A 14,341-nucleotide genomic window follows, 5' to 3' on the forward strand; every position below is an offset into this window, starting at 1 on the left:
TATTTGTACAACCTAGGGTTTGTAAAGACCTTTTGATCAAGATAAGACACCTAAGAGCATAAAAGAAAGAATTTAAAACTTTTATCTTTATAAAAATTTAATTTTATGGCAGAAGATGCCCCAAATTAAGTCAAAAGATAAATATTAAATCAGCAGGTAAATGCTGTTATGCCTATAACATAAAACTTTACTACTACTAGTACTATTACTAATAATAAATACAACCCAGTAAAAAAATAGGCAAAGAATATAAAGAAGCCATCCAGAAACAGCAATTCCAAATAGACAACAAACATAAGACACTCAACTTCCCTATTAAGAAAATGAGAGAAATCTAACAATGAATTACCATATTACAGCATCAAATTGGCAATAATTCTTTTAAATTAATATTATTGAATGGGATTGGGAGAAAGGGGGATAGAGTCAGACAGTGGGAAGGCATTGGCTCCCCATTCCCCTTACAGTAAAAGTCAAAAGACTCACACCAACCTCCAAGACTCCCCTGTCTAGTTGACTTCCTGTGTTGCTTGTGCCTCTCTTGGTGGTGTCTGAATATGGCTCCTGTCTTAGGGCCTTTGCACTAGCCATTTCCTCAGCCAAGAATACTCTTACCTGTCTTACTCAAGTCTTTGTTCAAATCAAGTCAACCAACCATGACAGCCCTATTTAAAGTTTCAGCCATCCTCTACCTTGGTCCCAAACCTCCTGCACTCCTTATCTCCTTTAACCTGTCCTACTTTTCTTTTTTGTGTAGCACATATCATCCATGATCCTGTATAGTATGATCCTTACTCAATCCTATATAAATTTGTTTTATGATTTCTTTCTCTGTTTCATAAAGAATATAAATTCTACAAATGCAAGCATCTTTGTATTGCCCAGTGATGTAAGCCAAGCATATGAGACAGTGCCTAGCACCAATAGGTGCCTATAACGATTTTCAAATGAGTGAATGAGTGAATGAATGAATGAGTTTTAACAGAAAAAAGTCGCATTTTTATGTAAAAAGTTATTGTCTTAATCTCTTTTATATTTTAAAGGAAAAACATAATTAACGTTCTGCTAGTCTGAAATTCAGATTTGCAGTAAAGATATGGCCAAGACACAGAAAGATGATTTCTTTTCAGGTAAGAATCTCTAAATGAAAATCATGTTACCATCAAAATTCTAATTCAGCCAGCCCTACCCTGAATCCAGTCTCTTCTAATTGAATCACTTTCTCCAATTCCGGTAAACCCTTTCATTACAAAGTTACCAGCCCACAAAATGTGAACATTTTGCTTGAGGCTTTTAGTAAATAAATGGAGGAAAAAAACTCAATGCTCACAAGTTAGAAATTACACTTTAAGTAGTATAAATGATAGCATCTGTTCTATTTTTAATCTAAAAATGATTAATTTTCTAATATAAAAAGCTGGTGCTTTAATCTATTTTGATAAGTGAAAAAAATAGAAAAATAAAGTAGCTTGCCTTCTACCAACAAATCGTGATTTTAATTGAAGATACTCTGGGACCCAGAGAGATGTTTTCCTGGGAACAGCCTCAAAATGAAAGTTGCTGATGGTCCAGACTAGATTACTAGATAATATTATAATTTAACCACCTATTAGCCAATCCAAGCACATAGCTACCTATCACTTGCTGGCCACTCCATTATTACTAAGACAATTAAAAGCAAGCATATTCAAAAAAACAGTTAAAATGAAAGAACTAAAATAAAGAAAAATATGAAGGGATAGAAAAAGACGTACCAGACAAATACTAAAAAGCAACAAAAAACTTTGTCTAGCAAATGAATTATCAAAAGTATCCTTTGAGTAGCATTAACAAGGACATTTGTGGGGCATCTTACTGCATTCCAAAGAAAAATCTAGAAAAACATTAAATCATGAACATGTATGTAACTAGTTGCATGGTCTGGAAAAATTTGAAGCAATAATAAAGAATTAAAAGGTAAAACTGACAAATCTGTAATGGTGGGAATTTTTTTTAATGGCAATTTCTCCCAGATTAAACAAATTAGCAACATTGATGCATTGTGTGCATAGATACGTATGCTTACTTTATTTATATTTGCATATATATTTATGTCACATTTATATATGTATATAAAATCCTTCAACCAAGAGAAATATATATTCTTTTTAAAAAATGTTGGACATTCATAAAATTAACTGTAAAGCCTCCAAATAAATTTCAATAAATGCCTATGTACTCATTTCTAAATGATATGTAGTCTAATTTTTGAACTTTATATAAATGTTCAAAATGTTTATGTAAATGAATCGTATGCTTTCTTTTATGTTTTCCTTTATATAGCTGTTGTATACTATATAGAATTTAATTGGGTGAAAATACAGAGTATACTGGGCTGTTTATACTCTGCATCCTGATTCCCAACGCCAAGCTACCCCCATGAGGCCATCTGGGCCCAACAGCTTGGGAGGAAGAATGATTATTAATTTAAAAAATTATTTCCAGTTTATTCCATAGTTGTTACTTTTTTCAAGGATGTCAATTCAAATATTTTAAAATTAGCTTCCTGAAATTACCGAGTATCATTTTTCCAAGTGATAAAGATACCTCAAGACAAATGCTGGGCATAAAAGCCACAGGGCATAAATCTGCAAAGAAGTAAAAAGCTAACCTTTTCAAACAATATTGCTTCTCTCTCACTTACCAACTTTACATTTCCCTGTATGGCCCCGGAAGATGACTGGTTAGCCAGAGACGGTAAGATTCCTCAAGGGAGGAACAACCTAAGACAGGCATAGTTGCAGGGGGGCCATCAGGTGAGAAATTGGGGATCAACAGAGGTGAGGCTTAGAACCCCACCCCCCCTGTTTTGAGAGAAATCTGCATCCGTGGATGTTTTGTTGCCCTTGTCTAGCTTGGATTAATACTTAGTCTATAGGCACACACCTGATCATCTACATTTGCCCTCTTACAGCACTAAACTATATTTTCTACCTTTATCTTGCATCTACCTACCACTTCAGCATTTTATTAAAAATAATAATAATAATAATAACAATATTAATAAGGAAGAAATGTGGGATTCACATATAAATCAAGTATAAAAATCAAACGAATATTCATATTTGACCTGATTGTTTATAGTTCATAATGCGTGATCAAAACCGAAAGTTTCTATGATGACTGCCCTTGCACTGTTCACCATGTAAGAACTTATTCACTATGTAAGAATTTGTTCACCATGTAAGAACTTGTTCGTTATGCTTCAGAAGATTGGAGACTGTTGAGAACTAGGCTTGGGGTTGATTAATGATTGTGCATTGAGTCCCCTATACAGAATTTTATTGTTGCTAACAACCATTTGATCAATAAATATGAGAGATGCCCTCTCAAAAAAAAATTAGCTTCCTTTTAATATGTATTTTCCTAAAATACTCTATTACTGTTCCTTTTTTCTTGACAAATAAGACCAATCATCTTGATTAAATCTGAGAAAATAAAGAGCAAAAGAAAATCCTAAAGGTATACAGAGAGTAAAAGTGGTTTGCACAAAAAGGATCAGAAAACAAATTGGTTTTGGATTTCTTGAAGCTAGAATTCAGTGAATCAATGTCATCAAAATCCCAAAAGAAAAGTGTAAAATTAGAACAAAGACACTTCAGACATGTAAACTTTGCTAGACAGTGGTTATATGTGTGACCAACCAATAATTCTGAATTCCCTTTTTACATTGGGAAATTCCCACATTATGACCCTTGCCTTGACAAGGTTGAAGCCAGAACTCAACTGTCCAGCATCTATTGCAGCAAATATGTAGGCAGATGACCTGGGCTCCTCCAGTCAGACACTTTTATGGAGACCTCAATTGGAGGGAATGTGAGGGAATCGATTTTGTACAGGATCTGTTCCTGGAGAGGGTGGTGAGAGATTGGGTTTTCAGAGGCAATAGTGGCATAAATTCTAGTTGGTAGTGTCCCTTCTTCAAGGTCTTTGGTGCCTTTGACACAGGAGGTATAGGAACACCTTAATATAGATTGCTGGAAAATTTGGATATTGTTTCTGGATGCAGTCTCCAAACCCTATTCCCCTGTCCTCTTGGAGATTCTGTGAGCTACTTCATAATCTCTAATGAAGCTTCCAAAGATGCTTCTGGTGGATTTGCTCACTGACACAAGGGCATAAACTAGGAAAGAAGAGAGATGGGTGGAATCAAGGGGTCTAACATAATATTGAGGGAAAGGGAACCCCCACGATTATGGTTAACAAACCCCAGGATGCAGGCTTTGCAACGGTCTAAACACTAGCCAACCCAGGTTTAAGAAAGCTTACAGAAAGCTCCTGGCAGAATATTTTTAAAAGAGAAATATGATTTAGTATCTGGTGTGGTTTATGTAGTTAGAAGAGGTGTACACTAGTGGAAATGAATTTGGGAATGAGTTAATGTGTATTAAGCCAAGCAAATGACATAATAAGAAAAGTATTAACTATAGGATAGATAAAATTTTGTACATGGAAGGCAGGGTAATCATAGCACACTACATGACTCAGCTGAGACTAATTTTACATGGTAAAAATTCAGACGTGATTTAACCAAAAAGTTTTTTGTATCTATATGACAGGCTGGGGCAGAAGAAGTCTCTGTGTTAGGATGAAACATAAGAGAACTTAACCCATGCCTTTTGTGGTATGAGTGTCCACAATCTCTAAAACTGAAAAGTCTACAAATACTAGAAAAACAAAACAGCTAAAAATGTAAGAGTCATTTAGGAATGGGAATGAGGGAGACAGTGTATTGGTCAGGATTCTTTAGTTGCATACTATAGAATTCACTACTTTAAGGTAAAGAAGTGGGGTTTTTCTAAGCATTAAAGTAATTTACAGAATCTCCTGGAGAATCCAAGAACAAGACTTACGTGCTACTCAAGCAATGTCTTCAAAATGTATTGACAATTCAAAGAAACATATATTAGATGTTGCCTCAAAACTCAATAGCGTGGCTGTGTCTTGGCAATAAGGGGCTCCAGAAGGCTTCTGGCTCCTGCTGCTCTCTGCTCCAAATACCACTGTGACTGCTAAGTGTCCCTGTAACAGAGGAAAGCAAATAGAGAAGACTAATGAGGTTCATATTACCATGCTCAACTGATACTTTACATCACAAATAAGTCATAATGTGATATTTAAGTTGCTAATTTAAAGAGCATGTCCTCCCTGGCAAGTAAAAATAAAGGTCAAATTCCAATCTTTGTCATGATTATTCTGTGCTTTTCCAACTATGTCACAATTTAGTCTATGCTGTTCATGCCTGACACTTCCTGCCATGAGTCTTTATATCTACATTCCTGGATGTTCCTACATAGGAAATCTACACCAAATATTGGACTTTCAGACACAAAGTATACAGAAAAAGTCACCTTTTTATCATAACTTTTCCATGTAGCTTATCAAGAAGGGAATGTTGAAGCTTGTGAGGCAGAACCGTGAAAATATCATGGAGAGAAAAGCAAGCATAACTCATGGAAGGAATTTATTACTTTAGATAAGTGCCCATTAGAGGTGAAAGGAATATTCTGGAGAGCTCCCACCTCAGCAATTTGTATTAAACACCAAATAAATGGCCCAAGCAACCAGTTCTCATGGAATATGGAAGACAGAATCCTCACCAAGGTCTAGGATTGGTGGGACCTATATCAGGAAGGCAGAGGTAATAACTTAGAAAAGAGAAGTGAGGGAGAGAGAGCATTGAATCAAGACAATGGCTAGGAGTATTTCCAGCCAAGGATTTGTGGAAGGAGCTACTGAGAGATACATTTGGGAAAACAAAGAGAAAAAGGTGGTGACACAATATTTACTTTGCTCCCTCCAAACTCCACTGAAGTGACAGTACTAGGATTTTTGTTTTAAGAAATAAGTCACAAAGAGAGCATATGGTACAGGAAATAAGATAGTAGTAAATTTTGAAAACAGATGAACAAATAGAAACTGATTTATCAAACCCAGAAAGTTGAATCTTAAATTGGGAGTGAGAAAAGCTAAGAAGGAACACAACTGTGTCCACAGACTCCAAAAGGCTTAGGACTTCATGGCACTGGCTTCCTCTGGATGTGGACGGAGGCTAAGGAAGATTTGTTGAAAGTCCAAGAAGCAGTTGGAGCCTCAGACTCCCTCGCATTCTCTCGTAGCAGGATAAACTGCTCCTCTCTCATCTTGGTGGAAAACCAAGTTTCATTTCCTAGAGCAAGTGGAAAAGGTAGTCTCTGAACTGAGAATTTCCAGGAACCATTGACAGTGTGGTTGTCATCGGGAAAACAAACTGATTTGGTGAGCCTCACAAGTTGGATATTGGAAATTTCAGTATCTTTTTCCATGTGGTGGGGAAGCCAGGCCTGTCCCTTCCAGGAAGAAGATTGGAAGATCCTTCACTGTTCCATATGACCAGCTCTTAGAGATGCCAGTGTCAGCGTTTCACCCAGGACACAGCCCAGCCAGATCACCATTCAGGGAAGCATAATCACCAAACCTATCCAAACACCCAGTTTTGAATCAGCTTCTTTTTGTGCTATACTCATATATGATCCAACTACTAAGGATCATCACACATTTGAGGAAAGCCTTACAGGTGAAAGATAGAAAACAAAATGAAAAAAATGTAAAAAGAAATTTCAAAGAAACAGACTATACAGGGGGAAAAAAACACTTCAAATCCATTGACATTTTAGTATTTTCAGAGAGACTGAAGAAGTGCACCTGTAAAACAAGAACAGGATACTAAGACTGGGGGGAAAATGCGTGGGGGAAGGTACATATATACAAAAAAACTTAAGGGATCAGAAATGACCTGTTGGAAACTAAAATTTTGATAGGGGAAATGAAAAAGACACAATTGAAGGAGCTTGGGGAGATAAAGATGAGGGGGTTTTTCAAAAGAGAGAGTGTAGTGGTAAAGGGATAGAAAAGTGGGAGAAGAAAAGATACAAAAATTAAGGTCCAATCCATGAGGTCCAATATCCAAATAACAGGAGTAAATGTGCATAGGAAAAATGTAGAGGAAGTCATCAAAGAAGTAACTTAAAAAATGTCTTAAAACCAAAGCACCTGAATTTTGAGACTGAAAAAACTTAAGAACACTGGGACAGCAAAAAGCTTCTGTAAATGGAGAAAACACACAGCAAACAGGTCATATATAGAGAGGCCTGTGGGCCAGTTTCATCTTCCTTATTCCTCACCACCATACACACAAGACAATAAAATGAACTAATAAAATAAACCAGTTAGAATGAAAGGTATAATTAAAATCAGAATTAAAGGTAAAATTAATGTATAAAAAGGAAAAAACCATGAGGTAATACTTATCTGCCTCTGGACAGGGAAGTAATTTACTGAATATAAAAGACATGAAAGACATTACAAAGGAAAAAATAAACAGCAGCATAAGACATTGAAATGTATGTCAAAAACATTTTAAATGAAATAGAATTAAAGTTATATAAACTAAATGGCAAACTTGGAAAAACTATGAGCATATATAACAAAGGGCTTATTTTAATATGTAAAATATTCATATGAGCAATATTTAAATGTTAATTATGTAAAATAATCTGTGAAATATGCATAAGTAATATGTAAAATGTTAGTATAAGTAGATGAGAAAAAAAAACACTAGAACCCTATTAGAGAAAGATGGGTGAAAGATAGGAACCAATATATACCATGAAATCCAATGGCTGATAATCATGAAAGAAAAAATAGCATCCTTCATGGTAATCCAAGAAAGGTAAATTAAAACTAGAGCTGCACTTTTTCACTTACCAAATTAGCAAAGCCTTTTTTTTCCCCCCTAAGTGAAGTTACTCAGTGGTGAGAACATGAAATGACATATTCTTTCTGAAAAGTTTTGGCAATATGTGTTAGGATCTTAAAAATATTTAAATACTAAAATGCAGTAATTCCATTCCTAATAACTAGCCTAAGGAATTTCATTCAACCAATATTTTACTGTATATACTGTTCTAGGTACTGAAATATAGGATAAATATAAGTGATTGGTAATAGTCGTGGAAGAGTAAAAACAAAATAACTGTCCAATAAGAGGGGGAAATTGAGCCATTTGCCTTAATAAAATAGAATTTATTCAGCCATCAAATATCATGGCTATAAATTATTTTCAGTCAATGGTTAAGCAGATTTTCTAACTTGAGAAGAAAGTTTTTGTTGAACACAATTTAGATACTGTCAGCAGAAACAGTGGCCAATGCCTGAGGCATTTTGTGAAACAATCCCCATTTGAGATAATAGAATTGAAATATGTATGCAGCATGAAAGACGAAAAGGCTTTCCTGCTATCCTGAAATTGGTGTGCAATCTGGACACTGGCTGAAGTGAAAGGGACTTTTAAATTTATTCACTTCACTCCTCACCTTCTCTAACTGAAAACACCCCCCACATACACACACTTCCCCCCCCCACACACACATACATCCACCCCCACACACACACACATACACACAAGGAAAGATCAGAGGAATTATTTTTAAAAGACACAGAGGAAAGACTTTGTAATTTCCAGAGATCATTAAGTTGAAGAGACCAGGTATTATTTTTTAATCATTCTGTTAAGACAATACCTTCCTCCATGGTAAGAACTGTCAAGTTTCCTTAGATAAATAATTTGTTTTACTGTGGATACCATGGATAATGATACGTGTATCTGAAGTGAAAGTGTTATTTGTTTATTCTCAACCAGTACCTGTAGCCCAGCTTGAAAGAAGAAGGCAGTCTCATGGTTACAGCAAGCAGCTGGGATCACAGAGAAGTGACACATTTGACTGGAATAACTGAAGGATACTGTCTTTGTACCTGGCAAATTCTGAGCGGTTTTGTTTTGAGTGCAGTTGTATTACTATATATAATATATACTTATATATGTTATATATACTAGTTATTATATACATTTTTATATTATAACATAAAAGATTATTATCTTTTGTTGCTCAATAGCTGAAGACTAATATATATATATATATATATATATACACACACACACACACACACACATATATAATACACACACACACACACATATATAATAGATATGATAGCCCTGCCTCATTCTTCCTAGAATCTTTAGAAATGCACAAAGGAAATAATTGAGTTTATAAAACAGATACAAAGTGCTCAACTCAAAGATTATTTCAATTGTATATTTGATAATTCAATAAGAAATGAGGTCTTGTGTAATATTCATAGTCAGCATTTATTATGTCTTAAGGGAAAGGCCTTTAGCATGGTATTTAAGCTTTTGATATTTAGCTTTCCTTCTAAATTGTTCATTCTTCCCATTTCTTTAGAGCAAGTTTTCAAATAGAATGGAAATTTTGATTATATGTTCCCAAGAAATACTTAAAGAATTTATAAAATATTATAAAAGAATTTTAAGATTATAAAATTGGGGTGAGTAGGGAGTCTATGACATGATACTATCACAAGGTGATCCCGGCGCAAAGCAGCCAAGGTCTGGCTTGGGTGGTGACAGCTAAGTAGGAGAGGAAAGCAAACTGGGTCCTTGGGGTCTTATGCAGGGAAGGTAAGGAGAGCACAGAAGCCTCATATGCTGTGCAAATGTTCTTGGGGTCTCCCAGTAGACAATCATGGGATCCCCTGACAGCCACTGCCTATAGGCTGGGCAAGGAGATGTAACAGTTGATGAAGGTGAGTAGGATAACTGTTTTACCATTTGTAGAAATAAAGACAAGTTAATTTCAGGGGCTTAGTGGACCTGTCTAAGATAAAGAAGGAAAGCAGAAGCTTAGAAGAAAGTCAGTATTATATTAAGGAAAGCTATAACAATAAATAATGCTTGTAAGGAGAGAAAGTGCAGTACTAAAGAAAGCTATCAACATAAATAGGAAATTTAAAGGGAGAAAGAAAAAGAATTTAGGAGAGAGATGTTCCCTGCATCTGTGTGTGGCAAGGAAAGGAAGTGGAACTAAGGAGGAAGAGGAAGAACCAGGCAGTTAAGAGCAGCGTCAGGGAGGTCAGAGGCCTTTAGGAGCAAGAAGGTGTCTGTGAACCAAGGATGTGCAGAGATCAAGTGTAGCCCCTGGAGCGGCATTTGGGAGGAAACAGCTCGATGATTTGTAGCCATCAGTTTAGGCGGAGAAGTGGGGGCAGAAGCAGGTGAGAGGGGAGGAAATGCGTTTGTGGATGCAAACTATTTTCATGTATGTTTTCAATATGTTTGGTATTGAAACGAAGGTGAGAGGGAAGACGGCAGCTTAAATCAGGAAAGAGACTGATAACTGATGATTCAAGAGAGACAAAGATGACTGTGATATTTAATTGACTGTGTCCTGGAATAAGGGGGAGGCATTGATTTAAGGAATTTAACAGTAGAAATAGCCATGGAGAGAACAGAAAAAGTTCCAGAGATGGAGAGCACAAGCTGTTGAATTAAATATACATTTTTCTACATTTCATTTTCTACTCCACTGATTGGGGCTAACAATAGTGCCAACTTCATAAACTAGCTGTGAGGTTTCAATGAAATATTATATAGAAAGTACTTAATAAAGGGCCTGGCAAAGTGAGTGCTAAGTAAAGGTGACTCTTGCTGTTCATATTATATAAGGTATAAATTATAAGTGCTAAACAAGAACTATAAGAGGTGGAAGAAGAGATGGTGCTTTGTTGGGTCAGTAAGGGAAGATATGGGATCAAGTTGATATACTTGAGAAAGGATGGAACTTAAGGACAAAGATGGAAAGGAAATATGGGAGAAATAATGGTGGAAGAGGAGGGCAGTTTAAAGTTGAATGGCATTAAGTAAAAGGGAAAATTTGAGGACATCAATAAGATAGTTTAAAAATCTCCTTGTGGAGTTGCCCATAGTTGCCAATAAAGGTACAGGGGCTGTTACTATTTTACGCTGTGGCAGGCAAGCTGATCTTTTGAAGTCTTACTGGGGAGACTGCAGGATGAGGAAGATTAAATGCCTAGACCTCTAAAGGGAATGGGGTTCCTTCCTCCTGGGAGTTCCCCCTCACCCCATTTCCTTGGCCTGACTTTGATCTCCCCATGGCTCTGTGCAGACCCCAGTACCAATGGTGTTAGCATATTGCTTTATTGGATAGATGATATTCTATTTAGCAAGCTTTCATTTATGCTTTATTTTCTGTTGTCCTTTCCCAGTTTTGCTATCAGATAAGTATAGCCTCATCTGAGTAGCTTTACAACCTTCTCTATAGCATGAAAGATTTGTATAATCAGTTGTTCTCTTAAAAATTTGCTAGGTTCACCTATAAATGTTGTGTCTCAGAGTTTTTTAGGGGTTATACTTTGATCCAGATTCTTATCTGGGACATTTGAGCTTTCTTGTTTTTTCTTGGATCCATTTTGTGTATGTTTCCTCTCTAGAAAATTGTTGTTCATTATGGAAGCTATGAAGTCTAAGGCAAACTGTACCCAGAACCCAAGTTGTACAATCATGACCTTCTACCCCACCGAAGAAGAATTTAATGACTTTTATAAATATATTGCCTATATGGAATCTCAAGGTGCATACCAAGCAGGTGTGGCCAAGATAATCCCCCCCAAGGGGTGGGAAGCCAGAAAGACCTACGATGACATCAGTGACATCCTAATCCCCACTCCCCTCCAAGAGGTGGTCTCAGGCAGGGCTGGTGTGTTCACTCAATACCACAAGAAAACAAGGCCATGATGGTCGGGGAGTATTGCCACCTGGCCAACAGTGCTAAGTATCAGGCACCACCACACTCGGATTTTGACGATTTGGAGCGAAAATACTGGAAAACCCGGCTCTATGGTTCACCAATCTATGGCGCTGATGTCAACGGCTCCTTATTTGATGAAAACACTAAGCAGTGGAACCTCAGACACCTGGGAACCCTTCAGGACCTGCTGGAGCAGGAGAGTGGGGTGGTCATCGAAGGCGTCAACACGCCCTACCTGTACTTTGGCATGTGGAAGACCACATTCGCATGGCACACGGAGGACATGGACTTGTACAGCATCAACTACATGCACTTCGGGGAGCCCAAAACGTGGTACGTGGTGTGTCCGGAGCACCACCGGCTCCTGGAACGCCTGGCAGAGGAGCTCTTCCTGGCCAGCGCTTCCGGCTGTGGGGCCTTCCTGCGGCACAAGTTTGCCCTCATGTTGCCCACTGTCCTCAGGGACAACGGAATCCCCTTCAGTCGGGTCATGCACGAGGCTGGCGACTTCATACTGACATTTCCCTACGGCTAATACGCTGGCTTCAACCATGGCTTCAACTGGGCGGAGGCCATCAACTTCGCCACACCTCGCTGGATCGATTATGGCAAAGCAGCCTCTCAGTGCAGCTGCGGGGAGGCCAGGGTCAGCTTTTCCATGGGTGTCTTCGTGTGCACCCTGCGGCCCGAGAGCTATGAGCTCCAGAAGCGCTGGCAGGAATGGGCAGCAGTGAACCACTCAGCGGCAGTGAACCACGCAGCGCCCGTGGCGGCAGACAGCCAGGAGCCGGATGCCTGGGAGCTGTGGGTGATAAGGATAGCCACGCTGGTCCTCCGGGACCTGCCGCCCTGCCGCGCGCTGCACCCTGCCCGGCAAGTGGCTGCAGGGCTAGGGGGCTGCCGCCATGGCCCTAGGCTCCCCGCCTCTCAGCGCCGCTTGCGGGCCGCTGCTCCTCCCTCTGCAGCTCAGGGCGAGGACACTGCTTGTAGGTCCCCGGAGCGCGGCTCAACCCTGCTGACAACCCTGGGTCCATCCGACCTGGGTCTCCACCCAACTGGCAGGCGTGGTCCTGGCTGTCATCCTCCGGAGCAGGGGACTCATGAGCTGACAGACGAGGCCCCGGCCAAGAAGCGCCTCTTGCTGAGCACAGCATGCGCAGCTCAGGATCCCCATGCTCAGGCCCTGTCTTCGGACGGACCCTCACTGGACAACACTGCACCGCCGAGCCCTCCGTCCCCGCATTCTGCTCAGGCTTCGGGGTGCTGCTGTGTCCCTGCACCCTAAGCCCAGGGGACATTTGGTAGCCCGCTACTCTTATGCGCGGAGGCTCCCTGAGACTGGGCACGTGTACACCTCAGAGACTTCCCAATGTGCGGTGCTGCCACGGGACCTGCTGAGTCTGCAGTATTTACGACATACAGCTTATTCTTCCTCCGAGACACCATTACGTCTATCAACACTGATGATTTCTCTGCTGCCAATGAGGTTTCATCCACTGGATCCTTGTCTCTGCAAATGAGGCCCACAGACACTGCCAAAGCCTGATCTGCACCTAAACCCCCATTCTCTCGGCCAGCTCTGGGTGCTGCTGCGATTTGGATGAATCCTGGACTTTGGTTCCCCTCTGATCTCTTCCCTTCCCTCTTTTCCTCTCCTCCCCACTTTCTTAGAAGACTAGGCCCTTTTGACCAGTTAGGTCTGTAGAGGTTCAGAAACTAATTATGTTTCTGAGTCACTGGTGCATTTAAATTGCATCACCAGTATTTTTTCAAAAGTATATTAAAGGTAACCAAAATGTTAAAATCTGATTTTATTTCTAGTGTCATCCATTCAACCAATTGAAGAATGAAGGTTATTCTTTTCTGCACTCTTCTTAATAGTTATATGAAAACATTTCAAACAGAACATTTTTATGGGCTGGTTATATTGTGTGATGTTGGTGAATGATTTGGGGGGATGCTTGTTGGGTTCTGGCTGGCTGGCTGGGAGGGGGGATTTGGTTTGCCAGCCATATCTAAGGATGACTTGGTGGAAACCACCTGGGAAACTGTGTACGTGGCTGGGCAGTGCAACCCAAGTTGCCAGGAGAGATGAGCAAGCACAGAACACAACTGCCATTGTCTTTGCTCTGAGTCTCCACTTCCTTTTCAACACTATATATTTCACATGGTTAATTCATTGATTCATCCCAATAAGCAAGTCCACTACTAAATGAACATGACAACACCAATTGGCAATATGTGCTGTGAAGAAGTAAAGGGGATGGGATGACAGAGCAGAACAGGCAGGGCTGGCCTTCTGCAGGTGACCAGGGAAAGCGTCATGGAGCAGGAGACCTTCCTGAGACCCAGTTGGCAAGTAGGATGGCCCAGAGCTGACTCTCACTTAAAGGAAACAGCAAGTATAATAGACCTAATGTGGGACTTGAAGTTTTAGTTTCCTTGGGTATAGAAAGGAAGCTCATTTGTGTCTGGGGCAGAGGAAGAGGGAGGGAAGCAGGGTCTGAGGTATATAGGCGCTTGTGGTTCATGTGAAATATTTGAATTTTTTCAACTTGAAATGAGAAGGCATTGGAAATTGAGAACAGCACTTGACATGAAGTGATTTACACATTTAAACAATCATCTTACTTCTG

At 39.3% G+C, this 14,341-nt stretch overlaps 1 protein-coding gene across 1 annotated transcript; it reads left to right on the plus strand.

The window, feature by feature from the left end:
- The first annotated feature begins 221 nt into the window (after positions 1–221).
- Positions 222–13,490, plus strand: LOC108383425 (lysine-specific demethylase 4D-like). The gene is given in 3 exon segments (XM_017639897.3): positions 222–1,130; positions 11,389–11,678; positions 11,681–13,490. Coding segments are annotated over 2 exon segments (1,584 nt in total). The 5' UTR covers positions 222–1,130; positions 11,389–11,404; the 3' UTR covers positions 12,991–13,490.
- Positions 13,491–14,341: the final 851 nt, after the last annotated feature.

Source organism: Manis javanica, chromosome 15 (genome assembly GCF_040802235.1).
Source record: "Manis javanica isolate MJ-LG chromosome 15, MJ_LKY, whole genome shotgun sequence".
Classification (NCBI taxonomy): domain Eukaryota; kingdom Metazoa; phylum Chordata; class Mammalia; order Pholidota; family Manidae; genus Manis; species Manis javanica.